Raw genomic sequence first — 25649 nt, forward strand, 5'->3', positions numbered from 1 at the left:
GATTTCTCACCGGAGCAGTGATTTTCAGGCGGCTTAAAGTGGACGTGCAAGATGCGAGGTGGAAATCTCCATCCTTTGGCTGGTATCTGTGGTTGCTGGCGTTTGGCAGGGGGGTTGTAGCGTGTCTCCATCTGAGTGTGACCGGGACTGTGAGGAGCGTGGGTGTGCTGGTGGCACCTGGCGCCGGGGGTTGTGTGCCAGGGCTCGGCTCTGGGTGTCACGCAGGCACCTGGGGCTGATCCAGACCGTGCACCAGCCAAGGACCTCCTGATGCTGAGGGGGACCCATCTCTGCTGGAGGCTGAGCAAGCACTGGATCCTGGCGGATCTGGGAAGTGGATTCCCTAGAGATCCTCTGCAATGGGGAATTAGTGGGAGGAGGCAATTGCTTTAGTGGGGTAACCCTGGGAGGTCATTGCAGACCGAAAGAAAAAAGGATTTCCTGTTATAAACCCCACAATATCCACACAGCAAATATCTAAACCACTTCAGATCTCTTCTAAGGTTATTTCCTTAATTCTGTTTTAACTATGACGCATTTGTGGATGCAATTATTTTCCTGTGGAAAAAAAAAATACCCTCCCACACAAGTGAGATCAAGACTATTAACTGGAGTCAGCCACTTGTCACAAGAGCTGCTTGAAGAACAGAGAGCTGTGTTTACCAGTGCTCTGGTAACAAGCAGGAGAGCACACTTTAAAATAATAATTATTAAAAAAAAAAAAAGCTGTTCTCCTTCTTCGAGAGCGGTGAGCCTGGCACCAGCTGTGCCCGTCTCCCAGATGTGCCCGCGGGTCTGAGCGTGGGACTCCCGCCTGCAGACTCATCCCACCTGCAGACTCGTCCCACCAGATCAACCAGTTTCACTTTCAGAAATAGGAAGTTCACGGGGAAGGGCCGGCAAGCGCCCAGACGCGCGCGAGGGACGCGGGACGGCAGCATGAGCTGCCCGGCTGGCGGCATGAGCCCGGGATCGCCCCTTCCTCTGACTTTGAGAAGCGCAGTGGCATAGATCACCGCATCCACCGCATCCACCGAGGATGGAGCAGTTTGTCCGGAAGCATTTGACCTTCCTGACGTCCTTCTGGAACAAGCTCCGTCCCCGCTCTGTGCCGGAGAGCTGCTCGCTGGGGTATCTTGGTTCCGATTCTGTTTCGCTGCACTCGGAGCCGAACTCCATTTCCTTCATCCCCAAGTCCTCTCTCTTTATCGCTTTATACGCTTTCACAGCCCGGAGCGCAGAGGAACTGAGTGTAAGCGCAGGGGACAAACTGCGTGTCCTCAGAGAAGAAGGAGAGTATGTCTTAGCTCGGCGGCTGCTGGGGGAGCCGGCCATGGGGTACGTTCCTGCTGCGTACGTGGCCAACCTCAGCCAGGGCACCTCCGCTCACCGGCCGTAAGTATCCAATGCTCTGGACCTGCAGGGGGATGGAGGCTGGACCAGGGTAGCGTGTCCCTAGCAAGGTAGCGCTCGCCCTCTGCTCCGGCAGGGAGCACGAGCTCCTCATCTCCTGCTTTTGCCATCGCTGGTGGTGGGACCGAGTGGGCATCTGCCCTCCCATGGCCATCTCCACCATGAAGCTCCTGCAGCTCACAGCAGTGGAGGTATTCAGCACAGCAAGCAAAAGCTGGGGGATGCTCTGGGAGAGGGGGGCAGAGATGCTGGTCCCTCTTTCCGGGCCCTTGCACAGGAGAGGGTGGCTCTGGGCTGGGACACGATGTGATGGTGTGCATGGGTGCAGCTACGGTGCCGAATAAATGGGCTCTTCCTTGTTCTGGCTCCTCTCTCTCTTGCCCTGCCTTTATTAAAGAGGAGACAGCAGGAGGGAGGGAGCTGAGGAAGCTTGTGCCTGAGCCCTGCCAGCTCCAAAGGGCCCGGGAGTGTGGGGAGAAGCAGTTTGGGTTGGGACCTGCTGGGAAGCCCAGAGCCCTGAAGGGCCGCTGTGCCCGTGCTGCCGCCGTCTGGGTCCTGCTCATCTGGGGCCGGGGACTCCCTCCCCGTGGGTGCCTCTCCCACCCGACACGGAGCTCAGGGTGATGTCTCAGCCCTCTGACAGCTGGGGAAAGCCCAGGCTCATCCTTGCATAAGGCAGCCTGGTCCTGACACGCCAGGCAAAGTGCCCCAAGACACTGCTGCTCCCTGTGTGCCAGGCCCTGAGTCACACCGAGTGACGGGGATTGCACGGATGGGGGGGGTGTAATCACCCTGCACGCTCCCCTGGCACTTGCCCTGTGCTTTCGGGAGCAAGGCTGAAGGAAAGGAGCAGAGGGAGCCTGGGAAGGGGCCCTGATGTGCAGGGGCATCTATTGTAGCTGGTGGGATGGGAGACCCTCCCTCGCTCCCTCCCTGCGTGTGCTTTGGAGAGCAGCAAATCCTGTCTGGGACCACACCAGTGAGGACCACAGGGCTGGCGTACCGCTTTAGTCCCCTTACACAACACAGTTGTGCAAGCTACACTGAGTGCACGCGTGTGTGTGTGTGCCTGTGGTGTGTGTGCAACCCGTGCGCAGCTCAGCCCAGACCCATCCTGAGGACGGAGGCGAGGGGGATGTCGCGGCGTGTGAGGACGGCTGGCAGCAAACGTGCACGGCTTTGCGGCCGGAGCGAGCCGCGAGCACACAGACTCTGTGGAGCCGCAGGTTGGAGCTGGGTGGTAATTTGTTCAGCTGTGTAACCCCATCACGTATAATTTCCTGCACAGCTTCTCAGAGGCTGGCGATCCCAGTAAATGACGAAACCTTTGGCTTCTCACGTCACAGCTGTATCAGGCTGGATGAAGCAGCTTCTTCCCCATGTTCTCGTGTGTCCCGCTGAGTCGGGACCCAGCCAGCCCGCCCGCCTTTTCTTGCCAGAGATATGGTGATGAATCTCGATGCTGGTCAGGTACAGAAGAGGGGCTTGGCTGGGTCCTCTCTGCTGGCTTGGTGCTGAGATCCCCAACCAGCACTGCCAAATCTGGAGCAGCAAAGGGCAATTGCCAGAGATGCTTTCATTGATGCGATTTGCTCATGGGCTCTGAGAGCTGGTTGTGCCCATGAGATGCAGGTCAAGAAGTACAAACCAATCCCACGCCCGTAGCTGTTGCTGTCACGGCAGGATGCGCGGGTGCAACCCCACCAGAGCATCTTCCACACAGCACCAGGTGGTTGGTGCTTTATTTACTGCAGGCTGTCAGCGCAGGTGCTCAGCTCCCTGCTGCAGAGCCACGAGTGTAAACCTCCTGATTTTGGGATGGAGCTGAGACCTGGCCAGCTCAAGGCAGCAGAGATCAGGCGCTGCTAGAGGAAATGGTTTGCAGTCAGTAAGTTGTCATAAAATGCAACATGTGCCTACAAAACCAAGGAAATTAAGCAGCCCCGACGCAGGCTGGCAATGGTGTGAGTGGGCAGCTGTCTACAGGCTCTGAGCCACGGGCTGGCTGCCGCGCCGCTTGCCGGGGGTGAGCAAATGGTGGGAGCGAGCTGCTCCCCCTCGCTGGCTCAGAAGGTGCAGGAACCCCCGGGGTGGATGCAGCCCCGTTCATGCACCATCTCTTTGCACCACGCTAACCCCTCTGCCCTGCGCCCACAGCTGGTACTTCAGCAAGATCAGCCGAAACGAAGCGGAGCAGCTCCTCCTCTCACCTCCCAACCAGCACGGCTCCTTTCTTGTCCGGGACAGCGAGAGCAGCAAGGGCGAGTACTCTCTCTCAGGTAATTTTGTGACAATTATCCAGAGAAAATTAGCACAGGGAAAGGAACCAAGCTGTTCCTTAGGGGCAGCTCCTGGCTTGGTCAGCACGGGGTGAAAAGTATGGAAATATGTTTAAAGCACTTTATAGCATCTTGTTAAAGTGAATTGACCGCTTTCTAAAAGAGTGGAGAAAGCTAATAGATGCAGGTATGGATTGCCAAATTACTGTGGCAAAGGAAAGTGTATGTTCCTCCCATCCAGCGTATGAAAGCCATAAACAATTCACAGCGGCTTAATGATGGTTTCATGGCACTAACGCTCAGGATTTCATTCCAGCAGCTTTTGTCATCTGAGAGTTGTCTAAAAATATGCCGTCACTCCAGATTACCAGGGCCTGGGCTGCTCCCATGTACAGAAATCTGAATTCAGGGGTTTTTGGACCACAGAGCTCCGTTATGATCTGGTCCGATCTACATAAAAGCAACCTTGAGAAATTCACGGTGAACCCCACATCCTGCCCATCAGCCTCCCCAGACTGCGGTGTGCCTGCAGGAGGTCCGACCACCGCTGGTTTATCCACCTCGAGCAGCAATGAGCTCTGTTGCTCTCAAGCAGTCCATTTGCACGGGGAATTATCCCTGCTAATAAAGCATCGCCACTCTGGTCCCAACGAGCCCTGCTCGCCCATGGTCAGAAGTCTTCTGAGCCAGGAGGTGGGAGCAAAAGGGATGGTGGGGAGTGGGATGTAATTCCCCAGGCGCGAGTTTTGTTGCTTTAGGGTGAATTAATAGACCAGCTGCCTGGAAAGGACAGAGGGTGAGAGTCAGCAGGGAGGTGGGAAGATGCTGGTGATTGCACCAGCTGAATGTTCTTCCGCCTGGGCTTCCCCACAGTGCGCAACCACATGAAGGTCAGCCACTTCCGAATCTGCAAGAGCCCCGGGGGCAGCCTGTACATACAGAAGGGACATCCCTTCCCCGACATGGAGGAGCTCCTCGCCTTCTACACCGAGCACTGGAAGGTCATCCAGAGCCCCTTGCTGCAGCCCTGCAGCCCCGCGGTGCGTATGCCAACAGCACGGCTCGGCCGAGGTCCCAAAGATGTCCAGTGTGGAAAAGAGGAAAGAGAAATTAGGGACAAATATGAATAATTAGTCTATCCATTTGGGATTTGAGCTTTATTAAGCTAAATTTAAAATACACCATTAGTAGAGCTGCCAGCTTCACCTTTTATCAGCCATGTTAAGGCTGAGCATGGCATTTATATGTATTTTTGACCGGCCAAAATGCACAGGCTTTGCTGAACTGTCTTCTCCATCTCAAAGACTAGAAACCATGTTGTTACAAAGCCCTTTGATACTGAATCTGGAAATACATGTGATTCCAATATTTTTCTTAGAGTATAAGACAATCACATTGCTTTTATATAGTTTTCATATCAATTAGTGTGGCACTCATAAATCCAATTAGAGTATTAATCCCAAATTGCCGACTCATTTCCTGATTAGAATTCCATTCATGGATTATGACTTAGAAATAACAATTAAATGTGAATAATTCAAGAGTGAAATTCAAAGGTGTAAGATGAAAGAAATGCTTAATGAGCTGAAGTCTAAATCAGCCATAATAGCAATAATATTAATTTACTCATTTTTATTTATTGGTGGAAATGGAGAAAAGCCACCTTTGAGGTCTGGTGAGGAGAGAATTATGATCTGAATTCCTGATATTTCATGTAGTGTCCAATACTCTTCCCCCTTGGATACGTTGGCTCCCAGCAGAGGTAACTGCAGAGGATGCTCCACATGCCTTGTGTCCCCAGTGAATATGCAGCAGAGGGAAAAGCAATGCCCAGGCTGCAACATCAGTGCAACGTAGGTGGTGGAGCACAATGTCCTGCTCACTCCTCCATGGCCACCAGGCCTTGGTGGGCACCGAAAGCTTATGCAGGCTCCACCAGCAGGTCCTGCCCGGCCAGCTGGTCCAAGCGTGCAATGTCCATTTTGCAGACCCCCCCTGAGAGGGATGGCTGGGAGCGCCCACGCTGGGAGTTCACCCTGCGGAGGAAGCTGGGTGAGGGCTACTTCGGAGAGGTGTGGGAAGGACTGTGGAGGAACACAGTGCCGGTGGCCATCAAGATCATAAAAGGTAGGCGGAAGAGCAGATGTTAATCGTGGCCTACTAGGTCTCTTCGTTCACTGTCACATTGTTCACCCCCTTTCCTAATCCTCTTGGTCACTGTGTCTAATCCTGGCAAGTAGCTGTACTGTTTCTGTGGACCCACCTAAACTTGGGCTTCACCTTTATAAAATGGCTCCATCTAGTGGGTTTGTGACAAGTCACGTTCAGTCAAGTCAAATGAAGGTTTGTGATAAGTCAAGGGAAGTCCAATGGGTTTGTTGTAAGTCAAGTCCTGATGGGACTATGATCCTGAAAATGAGATCCAAAGCCCTGTGGAAAACACCTCATGGGTGTTTAGATATGAGACACAGGTTGTGCAGACATGAACTTTGAGAGCAGGGGTGGCCTGTGAGGAGGAAAAGATCCTCATCCCAGTTGGACGTGCTGAGCTCCCAACGTCCATATGAGAAAGTAGCTCACAACAGCCACGTTGGCTTTCTCCCCCAGCTGACATGAAAGCGGAAGACTTCACCAAGGAGATTCAGAACCTGAAGCGCCTGAGGCATGAGAAGCTGATCCAGCTGCATGCTGTCTGCTCACTGGATGAGCCCGTGTATATCATCACTGAGCTCATGCGGAAAGGCAACCTCCACAGCTACCTCAACAGTGAGTACTGGTGCCAGCACCATGAGGAGTGGGCTCCTGGGGCAGTGCTGCTCTGCAGATGCTTTCCATGCCCCAGAATGGCCCTATGAACCCAAGTGAGGACCCTAAGAGAGAGTGAGCCTGGTTTCCATCCCACTTAAATCAGTGGCAATGCAGAGCAATCCATGGGCACTTGGTGGAGACGATCTTGGTTGAACCTAAGACCCAAAGATGCAGTCTGGTGTGATCCTTTTGGTGTCTATGTGTGTTGGGTCCATATCAGTCTCTGGGAGCCCAAAAGTGCTGGTAGGGATCTTCATCCCTCCTTCATCACCCCCCTCGTGGGCTGCCAGCTCCCATCAGTGGACATAACTCCTCTGCCGTGTTTGAGCAACACTGTCTTGGTTAGGAATGAAACGCCGAACCTCCCCCTGGGCCTGCAGCATGGTTTCATTCATGTGCAGAGCTGGTAACAGGCCATGCTCCACTCATCACCTGGCCATCAGTTTATTTTTCTTGGCTTTTCTTCTCCTGACCCAGTAATCAGTCTTGAAGGGAAACACCACAAACAGTTCCCACCAAGGCCTGTTTTTCTACTGGGTACACCTCCCTCCTCCCCCACACTGACCTCATTTTTGGTTAGGGTTCCAGCAGCATTTGGTGCTGGAGGAGCTGGAACTTGCAGGTAGGATGGGTTGAGAGGCCTGGCTGGAGATTTGCACGGCAGAAAGTCACCTATAGCTTTCAACGAGCCATGGATGTCTGTGTCCTCGTTGCAGCACAGGACACCTTCAGAGCTCACCCCAGTCCCATTCCTGAGGAGCACATGGCTGTGCTGAACTGCCCACGCTGCACAGCCAGGACAGTTAGGCAGGACCTCAAATTTGAGGTTTTACACATTCTGCTGGTTCCATGCTGCCAGTGCAAGGTCTCCTTCCAAACCAGAGCACCCAAAATAGATGTTGCTAGATTGCCCCCAACACTTGGATCATCTGTGTTAACAGGTCCTGAAGGGAAGTCCCTGGGCACCTCCCACTTGCTCAACATCGCCTGCCAAGTGGCGGATGGGATGAGGTACCTGGAGGAGAAGCACATTGTCCACCGGGACCTGGCGGCCAGAAACATCCTGGTGGGAGAGGAACTGACCTGCAAAATTGCCGATTTTGGACTTGCCCGGCTCCTCAAGGTTGGTCAGTGGGATGCTGTGGATCCTCCTGTCACCTCAGGCCACCAAGCTGCCCTGTGCTGCAGCCATCCCCCTCTGTCCCCTTTCCTGGCCTGCAGCCTCAGCAGAGCTCCAAAAGCAGTGGCTGTGTTCATCACAGCATCCCTCATGGCCCATCTCCCATTACTTTTCAGGATGACATTTATTCCACCAGCAGCAGCACCAAAATCCCAGTGAAGTGGACAGCCCCGGAGGCAGCCAACTACCGCACCTACTCCCTCAAGTCTGATGTCTGGTCCTACGGGATTCTGCTCTACGAAGTCTTCACGTATGGGCAGATCCCGTATGAAGGTAGGGCTGCCAGCCCCCTCACAGCCACTCTGTCCACATGCTGGGCAGCTTGCCCGTGGTCTCCAAAAGCCAACATGTCATGAATTGTCATATTGTCCCTTCCATAATGGATGTGGAAGCAGCTCCAAGAGCATAAGCAAGTTACTGTCCACTTTGGGGATTGCTTAGAGGGATTTTCAGTGCTTGCAGAGTGGGTACAGGAGCTGGGGGTGGGAAGGTGGCATGGGCTGGATGGTCTCCCGCAGCCTCTACTCTACCAGCCTCGTGGCAGAGAAACACCATTTCACAGCAGCACCAGTTGACGTCTTAGCTCACTGCAGGTGTATCTTCAGGGCATCCTTTGGGGACATTAGATTGAGCGGCATCTTCTCCTTCCTTCCAGGAATGACAAACCAAGAAACCGTACGGCAAATCACCAGGGGCTACCGCCTTCCCCGCCCCAGCTCCTGCCCTCCTGAGATCTACAGCATCATGCTGGAGTGCTGGAGTGGCAACACGGAGGAGCGTCCTACCTTCCTGGCCCTGCGGGAGAAGCTGGGCTTCATCTACAGACGGCTGCTCAGCTCCTTCTCCTGAGGGACCCCTTGCCACCATCCTTCCTGCACAAGCCCCTCCAGGCCAGCTCTTGCCAAGAAGCTCCTTTCTTCTGGTTTGCCCTCTGACAGGGCTCCAAGGAAAGCACATCTGCCAAAACCAGCCCATGGTCCCTCTCGGTCAGGATGCAGGGAGGTGGCCAAGGGAAAAGGCAACGAGTTGTGGAGAACTCGATGCCAGCACTTGGCTGTGTAGCAGTCTGGAAAAGCCCCATGGTAGTGAAGGCATCACTCAGAGTTTACATCTTCATTCAGCCAGTAGGGTGGGAGGTCCCTGCCGCTCCCCACGCCAACGTGAAGGTTTGCAGTTTGTGTTCAGTCGTGGCTCCGCTTGATTTTTCTCGTAGTGTGTGTCCAGTGTATTTATCAATAAATGTGTGTGCATCCATCCACGGAGTCCCTGCAGGGCATTGCGGGATGCTCTGCCCTCACCACGCTGCTCCCCTCCCTGCCCAGGAAGCAACGGTTTGCAACCAGTCCCACTCTTGCAACCACAGATATAACCATCTTCGTGTCTTTTTGGTCTCTGTTCATCCAGATATGCATTAAACCTTCATGTGCATCTGCCACCCCTTTCCCAGGCAGCAGCCCCGACTCGTCCCAAGGACCCTGCACAGGCAGCTCCTGCCTGGGCTGCTCTGCGCCGGCTCCTTGTCTTGATCACCATCGAGTGGTTATTCCAAGAAAAATGTATGTTTGGGTTCAAATATTTAACGCCTCCTTAGCCCAGGTGCAGGCGGCAGAGGCAGCACTGGGTAAAACACTGCTTCGCTCCGGTTTGCTCTTTATCGCACCCACGGTGCAAAGCCGAGAGATGCTCCCACCGCGCCCAGCTCCTCGCTGGTCCCAGGGTACGGCCATACAGGATGACCTTGAGCCTCTCATCCCCCCCAAGCTGGGGGAGCTTTTGCTCCAGCCAACTACCTTTTGCCCCCCGCGCCGGCCATGCTCTCGGAGGCCGGGCTGTCCTTGGCAGCGGTGGAAGGACTCACTGAAAAGCAGCGCCGGGAGCAGCGCCAAGGCCCCGGCTGGTGCAGGCAGCCTCCCGGCGTGGCCCCAGCGGGGCTGCTCGAGCACTGACGCGCTCGGGGCACTGGTGCAGAAAGCACAACGTGCTGAGGTTGAAAGGCAGCCTGGCACGGGCAGGGCCGCTGGGGTTTAGATTTCCCTCCTGACAAGCCCATTTTGCCTGTTTGCAGGAGCAAGTAGGGCTGAAAAAAACCAGCAGGGTTGGAATATATAAAGTTAATAAAGTTTATGCAACACTCTCCATGCCTGAGCAGCATCCATGCTGTGCAAAGTAGCAGAAATGATTCTGGCTGTTAATTGAGCAAGTCTCTGGGCACAGGGGGCCTGGAAAGGGAAGGTGGGAATGTGGTTTAGGTGTGTGATAAATTCTGATCCGACGATGCTTCCTCTGAGGCTTGAGCAAGGGCCCTCAGGGGCTGCAGCTGTGCCCCAGGGAGGTGGCAGCTCCGGGTTAGAGTGTTCACAGCTGGAAAAAGCAACAGTTTGGGTTTGCCACGATGTTTGGACACGGTTGCAAGAGGAAGCCCTCATCTTGCAAAGCATTTCGCAGCCTGATCAAACAGCTGAGCAAAGATCACACATATGCACAGCCCAGGTCCCCTCCTACTACAAGAAACTAAAGACCGAAGCCGTGTCCGGCAGGTGATGGATTTATTGCATGCCAAGAAAGGGCTGGGACGTGCGTGGTGCAGGGCTGCTGCAGCTAGAAAGATATTAAATTTGCAGGTCTGGCTGCCACCAGGTGGAGCTAAAAATTAAGCAGGAGGAGAAGGGTGTGCTTGGGGTGCCCGGGGTGGTGGGGCTGGCGTGGGGAGCAGCGGTGTATGGCCGGGGTCCCTGGAGAAGCCAGAGGGGCTGGCAGAGCTGCAGGCAGCCCTCCTGCCTGCACCAGCCCCATCACGCATGTGGCCCCAAAGCAGCTCACTTGGGGGGGCAACACCATGGTGGGGGGTGTGGAGGGGTGACGTGGGGACATGGGGACACGGGCCAAGCCAGCGCTGCCCACATCAGCTTTACCTTCCTCCTCTGCAGCTGCATTAAAAGCTGATCCACCACGTGAGTTTCTCCTCCAGCAGTCTGCTGGGTTTTGGCATTTCTCTGAGTCATTACTTGCTTTTTAAAAGTAGACACATTTAGGGGAGTCTGAGTTTTCTCACCTTCTCTCAGGATCTTAGCCTGGGCAGTACATCCCAAAATCAGGGCCACAGAGTCCAGGATCTTCTCAAAATCCATCCCGCAAAGGCAAAGCTGCCAGGGCCCCAGTCCTTTCCGACCTCCCCCCCCCGGGTGGGCATTGCAAACTTGTTGTTAAAGGCATTTGTCTGCTCTGGTTTCAGCCTGGCATGTGCCCTGTTTGCAGATTCAACTTGACCGAGTGGCATTTGAAAACAACGTCAGGCTAATGCGATGCATTTGAGCTGCACACTTTGTTTCTATTTTTAAGGTCCCACATTGGCCTTTGAAGGGTGAAGGGGAAGCAAAGCTGCTGGAGGAAAAAGAAAAATTACCCAAGCAGCAAGAGGCAAGCAGTGAAAGGAAATACTTCTCGCGCTACGAGAGCTCCTCCGAGGCGGCGGGGTGGCACAAGGGCCACTGCAAGGGCCGAGAGTGAGCGCAAAGCACCGGCTATTTTTTTGCCCAATTATGTGAGTTAATCAACAGTCAAAACGCGGTGCCTTGTCCAGCGGCACGAGGCAGCGGCGGGGGAACAGAGGAGGGGACGTCAGTCCCCATGGGGGTTGGTGTCACGGGTGGTGGGTGCTTGCCCCTCCAATAGGAAGCCCGATGGAAAGGGGGGGATGCTTAGGCAGGGGTACAGGATACGAAGAGCCCCTTTGCTTGTCTCACATCTGTTGCCCAGTGGGCAGCACAATGACCCAAGGCATGGGAAATCAGCTGCAAAAAGCAGTGAGGATGGGAAAAGCACAAAAATAAATGTACTTCGTTATCAGATGTATTTCCTAAACACGGCTGAGTGTCGCGACGGGAAAAGAAATGCCCGACAAACACCAGGCACCCCAAGCAACCGAAGTGCTGCCAAGGTCTTTGCTTCTTGCCCTGCCACAAAGCTGCCTGGGAGCAGAGCCTAGGGGGAGCAGGCTGTCCCTGGCTTTTTTCCCCTTTTTCTACCCCCAGCAGAGCAGCAGTCTGAGTCTGTGAGACTTTACAGACGTTCAGAAAACTCCCCTTTAACTCAGCAGGGTTTTTTCAGGCAGTTTTGCTCTGCTGGACAACGAACCCCTGGCATCAGGGCAGCTGCTCACTGACGCTGCAGTCCCTGCTGTAAACACCACCTGCCTTGCAGCAACGTAGGTATCAGCTTAACCCCTACGTGACGGCCAAAAATGGGATGGAGGAGCATCGACGTGCTGGTGACATCACAGCAGGCAGCTGTGGCAGCTCACCTAAAGCTGGGTCAGACCAGGGAAAGTGCTCAGCTGAAAACCAGGGGCACCAGGATCGGTGCCTTTGCTCTGCCACAGCCCCCCCCCCTCCCCGGGTGCCTGGGGACAGTTGCTGGGTTTGGCCCTCTGCAATCACGAGACCAACAAGCAAATATGGCAATATTGACTTTACCTTTGTGTGCTCACACTTTAATCTGCAGCCCTTGAGGCTGCAGGCTTGGAAAAAAATATTTGTATCTCCAAAATCTGGAGCTTCTGCTGAGAACCAGCGGCAGATGAGACCCTGCTGCTTCCACAAGGCATCCTGGGGGTGAGGAGCAGCCAAGGGGGTTTGCCAGGGCATGGGAAGACCCCGGAGCAGTACTTGCTGGCACAAGCCAGTGCCACAAGCCGCCCTTCCCAGCTCACCAGCCAGGCAGCACACCTCATCTTGTCTTACTCAGGATCTCTTTTTTTAATTTATTTTCTTGTGTTTTGTGAAGTTTAAAGGCTGTCACGTGCCTCCTGCGATACAGAACCACATGCATGCAGGTGCAGCCCCCCCCTCCAGCAGCACCAGCAGTTTGCTGCCCGGCTGGAATTCACGTCAGATCAGTCATGCGGCGATGACATGCTGCCGTGGACATGGAGGTCACCCGCAGGGTGCTGGCAGCCTCAGGGGTCCAAACAGAGTGCCCAAGGCTGCTGGCTCTGCACCGCCGTTCCCTTTGGATGTACACACTTACACAGGGGGAGCAGAGGTCCCACTGCCGCGCTGGCCCCTCCTAGGGACAGGGGCCACGCAGACCCTCTGCCCCCAGGACAAGGACCTGCCTGGAGACACTTCTCCCTACCAGAAGCAAGGAGCGAAGCTGGAAGTGAAGCGACCCTGGATGCCTCTGCAGCGCAGACAAAAAGCAGAGCAACCACTTCCCCTCCGACTGCTCCCAGGCCCAGGCAGCGGGGAGCTGCCCGAACACCCAGCTTTGCCCCGTGCCCCTGCCTGCACGGGACACCGGCAGTACAAAGTCACCGCTCTGTGGTCACGGTCACACAGCCCCCAGCTGCCATCGGGGCTGCAGTGCCTGGTGCACGCAGGGACTGTTCCGTATCTCATGCTGGGGCTGAAAGCAGACTGGAGCAGGAAGATCTGGCATCTTTAAATAAACATCTGCCAGGGTTTTGTTTGCCTCCAGCAGGAACAGGGACCTTGCACCCCTTGCGTGCAGGTACTTGCAGGCTCTTGTTTTCTCAGTGCTTTATCAAGCAGCACTCCCCAGCTATCAGGCTGATCACAGATGGCCCAAACAGCCAAGTTGACTAATTCAAGCCAAAAATCAACCAAAACACCACTTAGGGCAGTACAACACATGGGCCAGCTGGGCTCCAGGGCTGCCCAGCCCAGCGTGCCCCCTGAGCTCCCATCTGCGCCACAAGCTCCAGCCTGACATCGGCCCCATGAAACGCAAGCCCTAAGCAAGCCTTATCTCTCCCTTCATTATGGAGGGCTCATTCTGCACCCAAATCCTTCCCCAAGCCCTGACCAGACTCAGCTCAGCCCAGGCATTCACTCCTAAGCCACGAAGCACTGGAAGAGGGCAAGGTGCTTGGGGAGCAAAACCAGTTCAGTGCCAGCAGGGACAGGCTGTGCAGCCAAGAAAGGAGGAAAGGGTGGGGGAAGGCATTGCAGCATCACCACAGCCAAGCCAGAGCTCGCTCACATGCAAAACACGTGCACTAGTGAATCACACTAGCACAAGCGTGCCATCCAGCATTATGGGACCCTGCTGCTGCAGCTGGAGGCTGCGCCATGACCTGGTCCGGCCCCACCGACATCCGCAGCACCACTCTGCCCTCCCGCCCCAGATGAACAACAACTCGCAGCATTTTAAAAGGCTGCTCAAGTTTATTAGTTGCCTTTGTATCAGTACAAGGTAAATAAAACGTGTTACCAAATCTGCATGGAAAGGGCACAGTTACGTTGAAAAAGAGTAAAAAGGCTGGTGTGGGAATCGTTGGGGGCTTGCTGTGATTTTTTGTTACAAAGCAGCACCGTTGCCTTGGAGCAGCCTGCCTACTCTACAGGGGGAAAGGGGCTGTGCCCGCCGGTTTGGGGAGCAGCCGCCGACCCGCTCACGCCGAGGGCCCGGAGCTGGGCTCGCTGGCATGGCGTCTCCGTCCCGCTCCCGGGGCTGGCACTAAGCCACATGCCATCAGTCCTGTCGTCATCTGCAGCGCTCCCAAGCTGCAAGACAGAGCAGAGGAAGGGTCAGGCCAAGACGTTGCATTGTCACTCTGCATTTATCTTGCTAGCAAACGAGTGGGCGCTCAGGGTATGAAGACATCGCCCATTGGGTCAGGGTGCACCTCAGGGGACACAGCAGGGATGTCTCCAACTGCCCTGGTGCTGCACTGATGCCCCTCACATCACCTTATCATCTGAGGAAAGTACTCACCTCTCTGGGGACTCCGACACAGTCATCATGGCCGGGTGAGTCGTCTTCCCAAAGAAGAAGCTGGCCCACCAGTGGCCAGGGTCAGATTTGGGCAGACCTGGGGGACAGTACGTGCCAGGGAAAGTCCGGGTCAGTGACACCCGGGCAGCCCCGCCACCACCTCAGACTCATCCCATAGGAGAGGCTGGGTCACCTCCAGTAAGGTTTGCAGTGGAGGGGCTGGGAGCAGAGTCCCCCCCGGCCCTGAGCCGGACACTTACCCGGGGGGTGGGGGATGACCTCCCCAGAGTACTCCGAGCTGCCGCAGGAGCTGTTGCTGGATGTGGAGCTCAGGCGCCCTGTGGAGAAATCATGGCCAGAGCCACCACTGACCCTCGGTCGTGCTACGAAAAGCAGAGCATGGCCATGGTGTGGCTGTCCCTGGGCTGACATGGCTCAGCCTCGTCACCACCTCACTCCAGCACTAGCCCAGCTTTAGTGTCAGGTCAATAAAAAACACTAGGAAGGGAATACTGGTGAGATTAAAGATGGCCAAAAGTGGGTAGCAGAAAAGCACCTGAACATCTCTGTAGAAAGACACTTACAACCCCACGGACATTATTTAATGGCTTTGTGTCTGTATGCAACACTTGGGAGGCATTTGCAGCAACTTGAGGCCAAGAGGATGCAGATTCCTGCAGATAATCCATGCAGTTTTAGTCCAACAGCTACAAGCCTGTTAATAGTTTCAGCTGAAGGGAAATACTTTAATTCCCTCTGGTTTAGGCAATCCATTAAAGCAGCAAGTCTCTCCCCTGGAGAGGTACCAGTAGCTACCATTGCCCAGACTGGTTTTGCAGCTCATTTCCACAGCAACAGCGCAAGATGCATTTCAAACCATCACCTCCCGTCACTGACAACCTCAGTAACACGTGAAGGAGCGTGCAAGACCCATCTCCAGATAGTATAATGGGGCAGGGACTGTGGTGGCCCAAAGAAGGGTCCAAGCAGCAGGAGGGATGGCTGCTGGCTGCCCCCCTTTCTCAGCACGGAGCCTGCCAGCTCTCACTGGGGCTTCGGCTGAAAGCTCACACCTGAGCTCAGCTTCATCTCTGCTGGAGCCACATCCCCTCCAGCCTGGCAGACCGTCCTGCCCACTTGCCCACCACCCCAAGCGCACGCCCTTACTTCTGTAGTAGTTGTGCGTCGCCATGAGCGAGCCGCTCGATGGGATGGATGCCATGGTTCTCGATCTTGGTTCTTGCGCAGATCTAGAACCTGCGAGCAAAGGGGCAGCCGTCATTGCAGAGGGGCCACAGCACAGCCCCCACACCCCCACCCGCCTGGGGCCCGACCTGCACCCACACAGGAGAAAGCTGAGAGAGTTTAAACGGTACCAGATTCATTTCTCAAGAGATGTAACATGCAGAGTGGCATTGCACTGGGTATGGAGGCTAGTGCTCGCAGCGCTACACGCTGTTTAAATCCGTAGCTGTAGAGCCAAGAGCTATGTGTAAAGGCAAAGTAATTCCCTCAAACGACTCCTTGCACAGAGCACAGGCCTGGCAAGTCTGCACAGCACCTTCCCCGAACCCCACGCAGGGGTTTTGCTTGCTTGCAGAAATCCACGTCTCACTGCATCAACAGTTGGGAGTTACGAAATCTCAGACAGGGATTGCGTAAGTAACAAAGGAGTGTTTAGCTCGGGGCACATACCGAGGATTTTTGTGCCAGGGGCTGCAGCCCCAGCTTGGCCCCAGCAGTGCCTCCGCCACCCCGGAGCCGGGGCAAGCCTGTCTGCCCTGCACAACACATCCCTCCTCCTGCAACGTCCACTGCCAGCACGGGCAAGAATTTCGGTCTTCCTGGCCCACAACATGCCCAGTTCTGAGCTGGAGAAACATTTCTCTCCTCCTGGTACAAAGCACCTCCCTGCGAAGATGTTGGCTCTCCCCATGCCCCACGGTCTGATCGCCCCTTGTTCAAGCAAGCTCCAAACGGCTCAGAGAGCCAAAGGTGCTCCTGCCAGCAGAAGCCAGTCCCCTGGGCCCACTGGACACCAAGCCCCACCGCCATCCGGAGGAACAGCACATGCACCGACCAGGGCTGCGAGCCAGGTGCAGGGGAGGCAGCCAGCGCCCCGGGACCCCCACCGCCCCCCAGCTCCTGATGAGGCTTCCCCTGGTCTAATGATGCACCCATTTCTTGGGTATTCTGCTACAAAATGTCCTCCACGCACTCACGTCTCCGTTAATACAGTAATCCTTAGTGGAGAAACTGAGGCACGGAGCCGTCACCCCTAAGATTCACCCCAAATGGAGCCGTAGCAGCCTTGCAGCTGACCCTTTCCAAAGCAACACACACACACACATCTACATTTGCCGGGGCCGCCCCGTTTCCCCCCCGCTGGAGCTGCACTCCCGGTCGCAGCGCACCTGGGCTGGGCGGCGGCGGGTTCCGGCGGGCGGGCGGGCACTAGGGCCGCGGGGGCCGCTCGGCAGCGTCGGCAGCGCACCGCACGGCCTGAGCCGCGGTGCTGCTGGCTCCGCCCCCCCCGCCCAGTCCTTATATCCCCTCTGGCCACGCCTCCCTCGACAGACGCCGCCAATCGGGATGGGGGGCGAGGCCGGGAACGCCCCTTTCCCGCGAGGGGCGGGGCCTGCGCAGGCGGCGTGTGTGCAGCGCCGAGCACCGGGGCGGGTGGCCGTGCTGCTCCGCGGGCTGCGGCGTTACCGGGGTCCGAGGGGCCCTTTACAATTAGCATATAAATGAATAAATAAATAGATACGGATTTGAAGGCATTCTAAGCTGGCTGGGCTGTATCAGTTTGAGGGAGAATGCTTTATTTAGGAGAAAAAAGCCTGCAGCAGGGTCTAGGTACAACCCACACCAAAATACAACTCCGTATTTGGGTACGGGTATAACATACTGTATAGATGCCGTTATATAAACCAACGGTATTGCGGGGTACGAGTCCTGTAGAGCCGAGGCAATACCATATCTGCATAAGAGGAAAACAGAAGCTTTACAGAAAATCGCTTTCTGTGTGGAATGGAAATGCGTTTGAGGATCCAAAGTGAACCCACTCTAAGTGTCAAAACTGCACTCTGGAGAGATGCAAGAGCCTCGCGGTGAAAGGTGGTTTGGTATTTGCGATAGCTCAAGTGTTAGTCATTTATTCTCTCTTCCAAATTCAGTACTACTTCAGGACAGAGTGCTGCAGCCTGGCACGCCGAGGGTTTGCAATAAAATCTTGCAGTTTGAGTGCAGCTGCAGGAAACAGCATTTTTGGGGGGTGATGCTTTAGCCATTTTAGGGTTTGGAGACAGGAGGGAGCTCACATCCCGGCCTGGGGTGGTTCTGGCACAAGCTCTTCATGCAGTGGGGTTCGTTCTTCCCCCAGCCTGTGATTTTTGTTATTAAGCAGGAGTTACTCATTAAGCACTGGGATGAGCAGCCAGCTCCAGGAGAGGCAGCGCTGGGTTGCTCCAGGAGGACGTTGATCTCCCCGCACAGCCCATGGGGCTGCATAAGGGCTGAGCTGCCCCTGGGGCTGTGTTTCTCCGCAGAGTAAGCCCCCCCCCCCCCCCCCGGCTTGAGGACACCCTGGGTGCCCCAGGTCCCCAGATCCCCTCACCTGGTCCACAGAACAAGGCAATACTCCTGCCATCGCCACTGGGACGGGCGCCTTCCCGTATGCGTGCTCCCAGGAAATCAGCCAAGACAGCTTCGGGAAAAGCCTTGGCACCACAAGGCTGTAAATAAATTATTGATTTTCAAAGTCTATCCCAGAGGTTTAAGGACCAACACAAGAGCATGTGTGATCCAGCTTGGGACCAACTTGCTCCAGCTGTGCCTCAGTTTCCCCATTGATGATACTGACTCAGCGCTTTCCAGGAAAGGAGCTGGCTAAAGGCTGTGATGGACTTTGAATATGCAAATACCAACTGACAGTTTAAATAGCCACGTTGTTGTTTTATGCCCAGCATCAGGCTTCAGTTTTGTGCCTCGTGATTAGGTTTGATCAGTGGTTTGATTTTGGGGTCCCTGGGACCCCCCAGGTCAGCCCTGCTGGGAGCATATGCTACCAGCCCCACGGGCTACAAAGCATGAAGAGCCCCAGGGCATGAGCTCAGGAGACTTTTCTGGCCCAGAAGTGAAAGATAGAAAGGCTAAAAATGTGATTCTTCAGACCTGAAAAGTCACTTTTGTTTTAGTGAAACTGTGTCATTTCTCAGGTTCCTCCCCAAATCCTTCCTGAGAGATGTATCCCTGTACCCTAAGTCTCTCTAATAATCTACAGAGCAATAAGAATATATTGATATAAAATTATATTCTGTAATGGAGTATATTCTTCCTAGCTGGTACAGGATGGCTTTGTACCCCATCAAGCCTAAGTGGGCTAATTGCTTTAATTAATGATAGAACAGAGATGAACAAACACTTCCTGGTCCCTGTGTGCAAGGGCACCACTTACACCCACGTCTGGGGCTGCTTTTTAAAGCAGATAGCACCGGGGGTGCGATGCTGCACCCATAGCACTCAGGGATGAATCGGGGTTCGCTGGTTCAGGGGAGATGAGCCTCCTCACGCAGATGAATTACAGCCTCCAGCAAAAGGGGTCTTGCTCTGCTCTTCATCCCAAAGCCAAATCCGTTTTGCCCTAGTGATGCAGCGGGAGCAGTGCTGGCGGGACAGAGCAGGCAGTGGATGGAGCTGTCACACTGGTTTCCCAGGACAAAGCCTGTCCTGGGTGTGTTGAGGAGAGGAAGATAAATTTCGTTTGTATTGATCAAGAATCAGTTGTTTTAAAAGCAAGCAGATGACAAGATTTGGATAGATTTTTCTCTTCAATTTTACTCTAATTAGAACCTCTGAGTTGACTGCAACTCTCCTTACAGTTTGCTTTTGAGCAAGGTTTCTCTTTTTTTAAAAAAAATCTGAGTCTCTGGGCTCCATGTTACAGCTGGCAACTGGCTTTTATTATCTGCTGGTTGTGTGTGCTGTTGGGAAATCACCTTTCGTGTCACATTTTGTAGTTGGCAGAAACATCTGGAAGGCAGCAAAGGCTGCAGAGCTGAAGGAGCCTCTGGACACCACCAGCACTCATGGGACATCACAGATGGGGGTCAGCTAACGCTGGGGACGATGGGGCACCCCAGTGCCCAGCCAGCGAGGGTTAATGCTGCTGCCACATTCCCTCTGAGGATGTGACACCCCAGTGGCTTCAGGAATGTGGTCAGTGGTGAGAAAGTCGCCCAGCAGCCCCTTCCCCACCACCGAGCACCGCAGCACACAGCAATTTCCCACCCAAACGAGAAGGCAGTGCTCACTCCCGGCACAGCAGATATGCAGACCTGAGCTCCCTATAGTGCTGGAGGGCCTGATCCTGCACCACTGAGGGCTCTGCTTAATTCTGTCTCTGTGGAGGACCTCTCGCTGCAGAGGAGGGAGTAGGCACGACCCTCCTGTTTTCCCGGCTGTGTTACTCAGTGCCAGGTTTGGGATTCAGGCAGCAACCGCCCAGCACAGGCAGCTGCTGCCACCTATGGATAAAAAATAGCCAAAATCCTCACCCCAGATACTACATGAGAGCCATCCTCTCCTCTCTGCCCGGAGCCTTTGCAGCTACACCGAGCAGCTACAAGAGCAGCTGTGAAACCAAACCCATGGTCATGTTGTGGCCTGACACAGATATCTGCGCATCTTCCTCTGCCTGCAGGGGTTCAAGTTGGAAAGGGGATGTCCTGGAAATGCAAGGAGTGCCTTTCCTTAAGCACGACACGTGAGCAGCGTGTTTTACCTGTTGGCTGGAAATTGCACTCTGCCTTTCTGGGACGTAGGCAGCAAAGTGACCCCAGTGCCACCTTGGCAGGAGAATAAACCAAAGACAGCTCTGCTGTCCTCACCTGTGCGAAGGGGTGCAGGAATCCAGGGCTGATTTCCCAAAAGGCTCGGGGAATTGGCATCAGAGCCCTCCAAAATTCAGAGTCTGATCTGCAAATATGCACATTGTGGACAGAATTAGGTAGAAAATCACAAACTGCCTGATTTGCCTATGCAAAAGGGCTGTCTCCAGTTTGGAAAAAGCAGTGAAGAGACATGACCGCTGCTTGCTGCAATCCACAGGCTTTAGGTGAACTCGGTCCCACGAGTTCCTGACTTTTGGCCCATCTGTTCCTCTGGGCAAATTGGAAAATCATCTTGCAGAAACCAGCAGCAGTGCAGAGCAGGATCCATCTCTCTACAGAAAACTTTTATACCAGCATCTCCTTCATGGGATCGGGGGAGATTTCACTGTCATTCAGTGAATTCAAAACATATGCAAACAAATTCCTCACTAATATAAATCCTTGGGCTTTGATAGGGGTTGATTCAGCCACAAATTTTCTCATTAAGATCTCTGATCCTTATTTCTCCCTTTGGATGCATCGAAAGCTTATGCTGTTAGCCAGGTATCTCCATTAACAGCCCTTTGACTAAAGCTATCAAAGATATTGGCAGCCAGGGCTCTGTTCGCTCAGTGGCTGTGGTTTAATAAGAAAAGCCGTCCTCAGGATTAATGCAGGCTTTTCCTAACTCAGAGATGTGCACGGCTGCCAGAACAAACACATCAATCTGTTGGAGGTTGATATGGCACCAGACTCCCTCGCTGTAAAACCAGTGCGGTCCAGGAGCTCCCTAGCATCCTGCAAACAGCATTAAACCAGAGGGAAGAGGTGTCTTATCTCACTTGGACTTGACCTAGATCAGGGTCTATCCCCTCATTGGCACACAGGGAGATTTACAAGATCAGCTTCTCACAGCCCTCACAGATGCTGCATCCAGGCATCAGAATTGTCAAGGTGTCCCTAAAGAGATGTGTTTGAAGTGGTGTTTTTCTCCTCCCCTGGCATTGAAAAAGATTTCAGAGCATGGAAAAGTTCATCCTGGCTGCTTCCCGGATGGACAGCGGCTCAGATTGAGCAGTTTTATCCTCCACAACCTCTTTGCCAGTGGCATCTCAGAGAGCTGGAAGAAATAAAGTAGTAATATTAAAATGACAGTGGGGAAGGTGAAGAGCAGTGCAGGAGTTAAAATCTTCAGAGGAAATCAGAATTTAGATGGGGAGCTGCTGCGTTTTACCAGGGCATGTGCACTCAAGGGCATCTTACAACCCCTGGGGTGCTGCTGAGCTTGGAGAGGTGGTACAAGGGAGCAGAGTTGGAGGGTGCTGGAGGATGAGTTTCTGGTAATTTTATCTCTCAGACCACCACCTCTCAACGTGGCTGACTTTGGGCCAAGAGCCTGCAAGCTGCTTGCTGGGGACATAGAGGTACAGGGTACGTGTGTGTTGTGGTTTCTTAAAGAAAGGGGTTAAAAATCAGCGCAGCCTGCCAGGTTGATCTCTGTGCCGGCACCCGCCGAGGCTGGCTGGAGGACAAAAGGTGGTGGACGGGTCCCTGGGCTGCACGGGGCTCCCAGCTCATCGGGGATTTATGCCACATGCAGAGATTTTGCTCCCCTGCGTCGTTGCAACAGGATTCACAGGTTAAGGTGCCACTACCCAGGTCAGGTAATGCAGCCGGGGGGTGGCCCAGCCCCTCTGGGGCAATCTTCCCCTGCTCCCCGCGCTGCCCAGATGGCCCCGGTGCCTCGGAGCCTGGGGACATCTCTGCATTGCGTTCCAGTCTAAATGCTGAGCCTTAGCTACATCTGCTGCTCGTATGTGGTGTTTTAATAAAGGATGGAGAGTTACTAAGGCCAGTGAGTTACCACCAGAGGAGGGATTGCACCCCATGAATGCATGATGTCCAGCCGTTATTAAAAAGTGGTTAAAATGAGAAGCTGTTCTGCTGCGCTCCCAGGAGAATGTGGGCACTGGGAGCTGATGTGGGAGCTGTCTTGGCACCCACGGCTCTGGAGGCTTTCCACAGCAGAGCTGAGTTTTAGGTGTGAATACCTACAATCACCAGCAATGGAGCATGGCTGCTGTAGGGTGGAGGGATTTCCCCATCTCAACCCCATAACTCAGCTCTTTGGTGGACAAGACGTTTCTGGAGGAGCATCTCCATGGCACGCCTGGAGTCACGTACGACCACTCACGCCCAGGATGGATGGAGACAGTTTGAAAGGTCTTTAAGCATTGTCCCTTCAGCATTGCTACCTTGGATCACCTCGGGCACCCAGTGGCTGAGGCTACACCGAAACCCTGGGGTGCAGGTCCCGGCGGAGAGAGCACGGTGGCGGATCCTTGGGTGCAGCCTGATGCAGCCCATCTTGCACAAAGCACGCTGCTGTCCCATCAGGGATGACACCAGACACCATCCCCAGTTGGCTGGGTGGCTGGAGGGCTTGGGCATCTTGTTATCACCTCCAAAGTTTATTTTTAAACCTCTGGCTCCAATTTAAAGGTATCAGCAGCATGCACTGAGTGCAGCACCTCAAAATACTCCCCTCCTCCACCTTCCAATGCCTTTCTGTCCCATAATTTCTGTCTTCATCACCACTACCCAGGTTTACAGCATGAGCATGAGCTCACATTAAAAGTTTCATGAAATCTTCACCTTGGGCTGGGAGCGCTCCCAGGCAAACATGCAGATAGAGGCACGACACACATTGACACAGGGGCATGGAAAGGTTGACCTCAAAGCCAACCCCATGTAAACATGCTCTAGAAACCTCTGGGAGATGCAGCAGGGAATCCCAGCCTTCACAAAGCCTCCAGAAATGGTGTGGAAGGAGATGAAAGCCTGACCATGGGAAGAAGGAAACCTAACAGTGTTCACCCCTTCCATAAAGCCACCCTTTAGAGGACAACCACTGCCCTACACGTCTCTGATCTGCTTTTCCAATGGCTGTTGCATGAGGCCAGCATGAGGCCCTGCATTTCAGGGAACATATCTCTGTTGCTTTGCACACAAAGAAGGAAGAAAATAGCAATTTATAGCCTGTGCCTGTGTCCAGCCCAGCTTTTCCCAGTGAGAGCAGGACTCCTGGGGTGACATCAGGGCAGGCATCCCTCGTGGCTGCTGTCTGTTCTGCCCAAACCCCTGCCTTCAAAGGAGACCTGATGCATTTTATAGCGAATTCAGTTAGCTGAATGCGTTACTCACGGGAAGATACACCCCCAGCTGAAGGCAAATTCAGGCAGCCAGCCTGGTGTGTTCACATCCCAGATACATACAAATTACCGGCACTGCGGATTATTCACGCTCCCAGTCACATTGTGCAGGGCCTCTTTGGAAACAACAACAACAAAAAAATCTCAATTATTATGTCTGGGCAAATAGGAATTTTAGCACAGCTTAAAGCATCTGCTACTCACTCAGGGTTTGTGGGGCTGGCTGGGGTCAAGGTGATGATGAAAGGGGTAACAGGCACCTGCCATCCACGTGTGCAGCCTGCCCGTCCCTTCGGGGGGGGTCTCTGTTTTCTTGAGTGATCTCAAATATTTTGGTGATGGTTTTGGGGTGGGGGAATCAAGCCTAAATAGGATGTATGGGAATTGTTTCAACTGGGGTCTGAATCTGAAGCCAGATGGATGGAGACGAGGTGCTAAACTTCAGCCGCCCCCGGATTTTGCCTACTCAGGTCTCTTGTTTTACATAGCTGAATATTTAAGGACAGATTGCCACTATTTTCCAGGAGGAAAAACGGTTCCACTCGGGTGTGACAATTGAACTTGATGGTCCACAGAGACCACATGTGTTCATTGAAACCATTTTCTCCGGGCGCTGGCCAGACCTGGGCACACAGCTGTGGCTTTAAGCTTCTCGGAGGCTGGGCATAAGGTGGCTTAACCGAGCTGGGATTAGCCAGGTCTGACAGCTCTCTTTCCTGCTCCCGTCCAGTACTATTTATAGTCTGATGGCCCATCAGGCTTCATTTTGTTGTAGAAGTAAAGCACAGTGCACTGCCTGTTTCTCTTTTCCCTGGCTGGGAAAAGGGGTGAAAATTCAAATTCTCTTTACTGGAGAAGGAACGGAGAGAGGAGAGTTCTGTCACACACTTGCCTGACCCGAGTGGCAGAGGGATCTGGGATTTACTCCATCTCTGCGAAGGCTGAAGTCTTCATTAGCAAAGGCAGCCTCTGCCCACAGCCCTTGAATAAAAAGGGGAGATTATTTCTTGGCAAAGCACTAAAATATGGATAGGAAGAATAAGAGACTTATATACCCATCCCTCCTATGCGTTACCGCTCTTGGTGTCCACCCCCAGCACATCTAGACCCGGGGTAATGCCATCATTCCTAGGTCAATCCCTTTAAATGCTGTCTGAGAGCCTTCCTCTTGGAAGTTTCTTTTTATTTTTTTCTGGCACTGAGTGCATCTTATGTTGCGCAAGGAATGCTGCATATAAGTAAAAGATATCTTTCCTATCATATATCTAAGAAAATACCAATGAACTATAACATTCAGAAAAAAATAAAGTCTTCCTTTAAACATTAATGAGAGGATAGTAACTTTTTAATCTACATGATGTGTAAGTTTTTAACCCTTACACTATGAAGGCAAGAGTACCTTCATAAGAGTACCTAAGAGTACCTGATTTAGCTGCTAAATTCACTGGAAGATGGTCTGGGCCACAAAAATTGGTCATGGCTTAACTCAAAATTAGCTTTCTTCTGACCTATATTTGGCTTTGAGACACAGAAAATTTTGCATTAGCCTTGTAGTTGCACAGCTGACACAGCTATAAATATTCTGACCACTACGTGATATTTTTTTATGCAAAGAAAGTTTCATGGTATTACCGAAGGAGATTACTTACGGTTTCCTTTGCCTCCTAGGACTCGAACCCCATCTCCTGTTAAATGAGATGTTGTTAATAAACCAACATATGTGTTGCAGGTGCAGTAATCTATTTTGCTCTATTTGTCCCTTGCTTTGCTGTTTGCTCCTGGGCTAAGACATTTCCAGTGAGGCAGAAATGTGGGTCAGTGCCTGCGGGGCTCTGCCCAGGGATGCGTTTGCCCTGTGCACCGTGCAGAGACCCCTCTCCTCCCAGCACTTGTGGGAAAACAGCCCTTCTGCACCACTGGCCCCTTTGGGGTCAGAGAAAGGGCTATGGTACTTGGTGGCCCCGGGCCTCCCTCCAATTCAAGCCCTGTCCCTTCACCCCCAGGCTGCCAAGGGGGACCCACGGAGGTCCGAGCCCCACTTGGCCTCCATCTACCCCACTCCCCCTGGATCAGGACTTCCATCATTTACCCCCTGTTCCGAAAAGCCCTTCCTTCCATCTCCCTGTATTCCTACACCTTCCTCCCATCCTTC

General features: G+C 53.7%; 2 protein-coding genes across 2 annotated transcripts; one reads left to right on the top strand and one right to left on the bottom strand.

Annotated features, from left to right (window-relative positions):
• Positions 1-261: 261 nt before the first annotated feature.
• Positions 262-9428, top strand: SRMS (src-related kinase lacking C-terminal regulatory tyrosine and N-terminal myristylation sites). The gene is made up of 8 exons (XM_010307813.2): positions 262-1395; positions 3571-3692; positions 4566-4732; positions 5681-5819; positions 6300-6458; positions 7442-7623; positions 7797-7953; positions 8336-9428. The coding sequence occupies exons 1-8, from the start codon at positions 1040-1042 to the stop codon at positions 8527-8529; spliced, it is 1476 nt and encodes a 491-aa protein (XP_010306115.1). The 5' UTR covers positions 262-1039; the 3' UTR covers positions 8530-9428.
• Positions 9429-13845: 4417 nt separating this feature from the next.
• PPDPF (pancreatic progenitor cell differentiation and proliferation factor) lies at positions 13846-16949 on the bottom strand. The gene is made up of 5 exons (XM_075768547.1): positions 16830-16949; positions 15583-15672; positions 14676-14753; positions 14416-14512; positions 13846-14204 (listed from the first exon to the last, which is right to left on the bottom strand). The coding sequence occupies exons 2-5, from the start codon at positions 15635-15637 to the stop codon at positions 14093-14095; spliced, it is 342 nt and encodes a 113-aa protein (XP_075624662.1). The 5' UTR covers positions 15638-15672; positions 16830-16949; the 3' UTR covers positions 13846-14092.
• Between the last annotated feature and the right edge of the window lie 8700 nt (positions 16950-25649).

Source organism: Balearica regulorum, chromosome 16, assembly GCF_011004875.1.
Source record: "Balearica regulorum gibbericeps isolate bBalReg1 chromosome 16, bBalReg1.pri, whole genome shotgun sequence".
Classification (NCBI taxonomy): Eukaryota; Metazoa; Chordata; class Aves; order Gruiformes; family Gruidae; genus Balearica; species Balearica regulorum.

Excerpts from the sequence above, each read along its gene's own strand:
- SRMS (XM_010307813.2), top strand. The coding sequence starts at position 1,040 with ATGGAGCAGTTTGTCCGGAAGCATTTGACCTTCCTGACGTCCTTCTGG. Across the intron at positions 4,733-5,680 it reads TGCAGCCCTGCAGCCCCGCG|ACCCCCCCTGAGAGGGATGG; the intron begins GTGCGTATGCCA and ends TCCATTTTGCAG. Across the intron at positions 7,954-8,335 it reads TGGGCAGATCCCGTATGAAG|GAATGACAAACCAAGAAACC; the intron begins GTAGGGCTGCCA and ends CCTTCCTTCCAG.
- PPDPF (XM_075768547.1), bottom strand. The coding sequence starts at position 15,637 with ATGGCATCCATCCCATCGAGCGGCTCGCTCATGGCGACGCACAACTAC. Across the intron at positions 14,754-15,582 it reads GACGCACAACTACTACAGAA|GGCGCCTGAGCTCCACATCC; the intron begins GTAAGGGCGTGC and ends ATTTCTCCACAG. Across the intron at positions 14,205-14,415 it reads GTGTCGGAGTCCCCAGAGAG|CTTGGGAGCGCTGCAGATGA; the intron begins GTGAGTACTTTC and ends TCTGTCTTGCAG.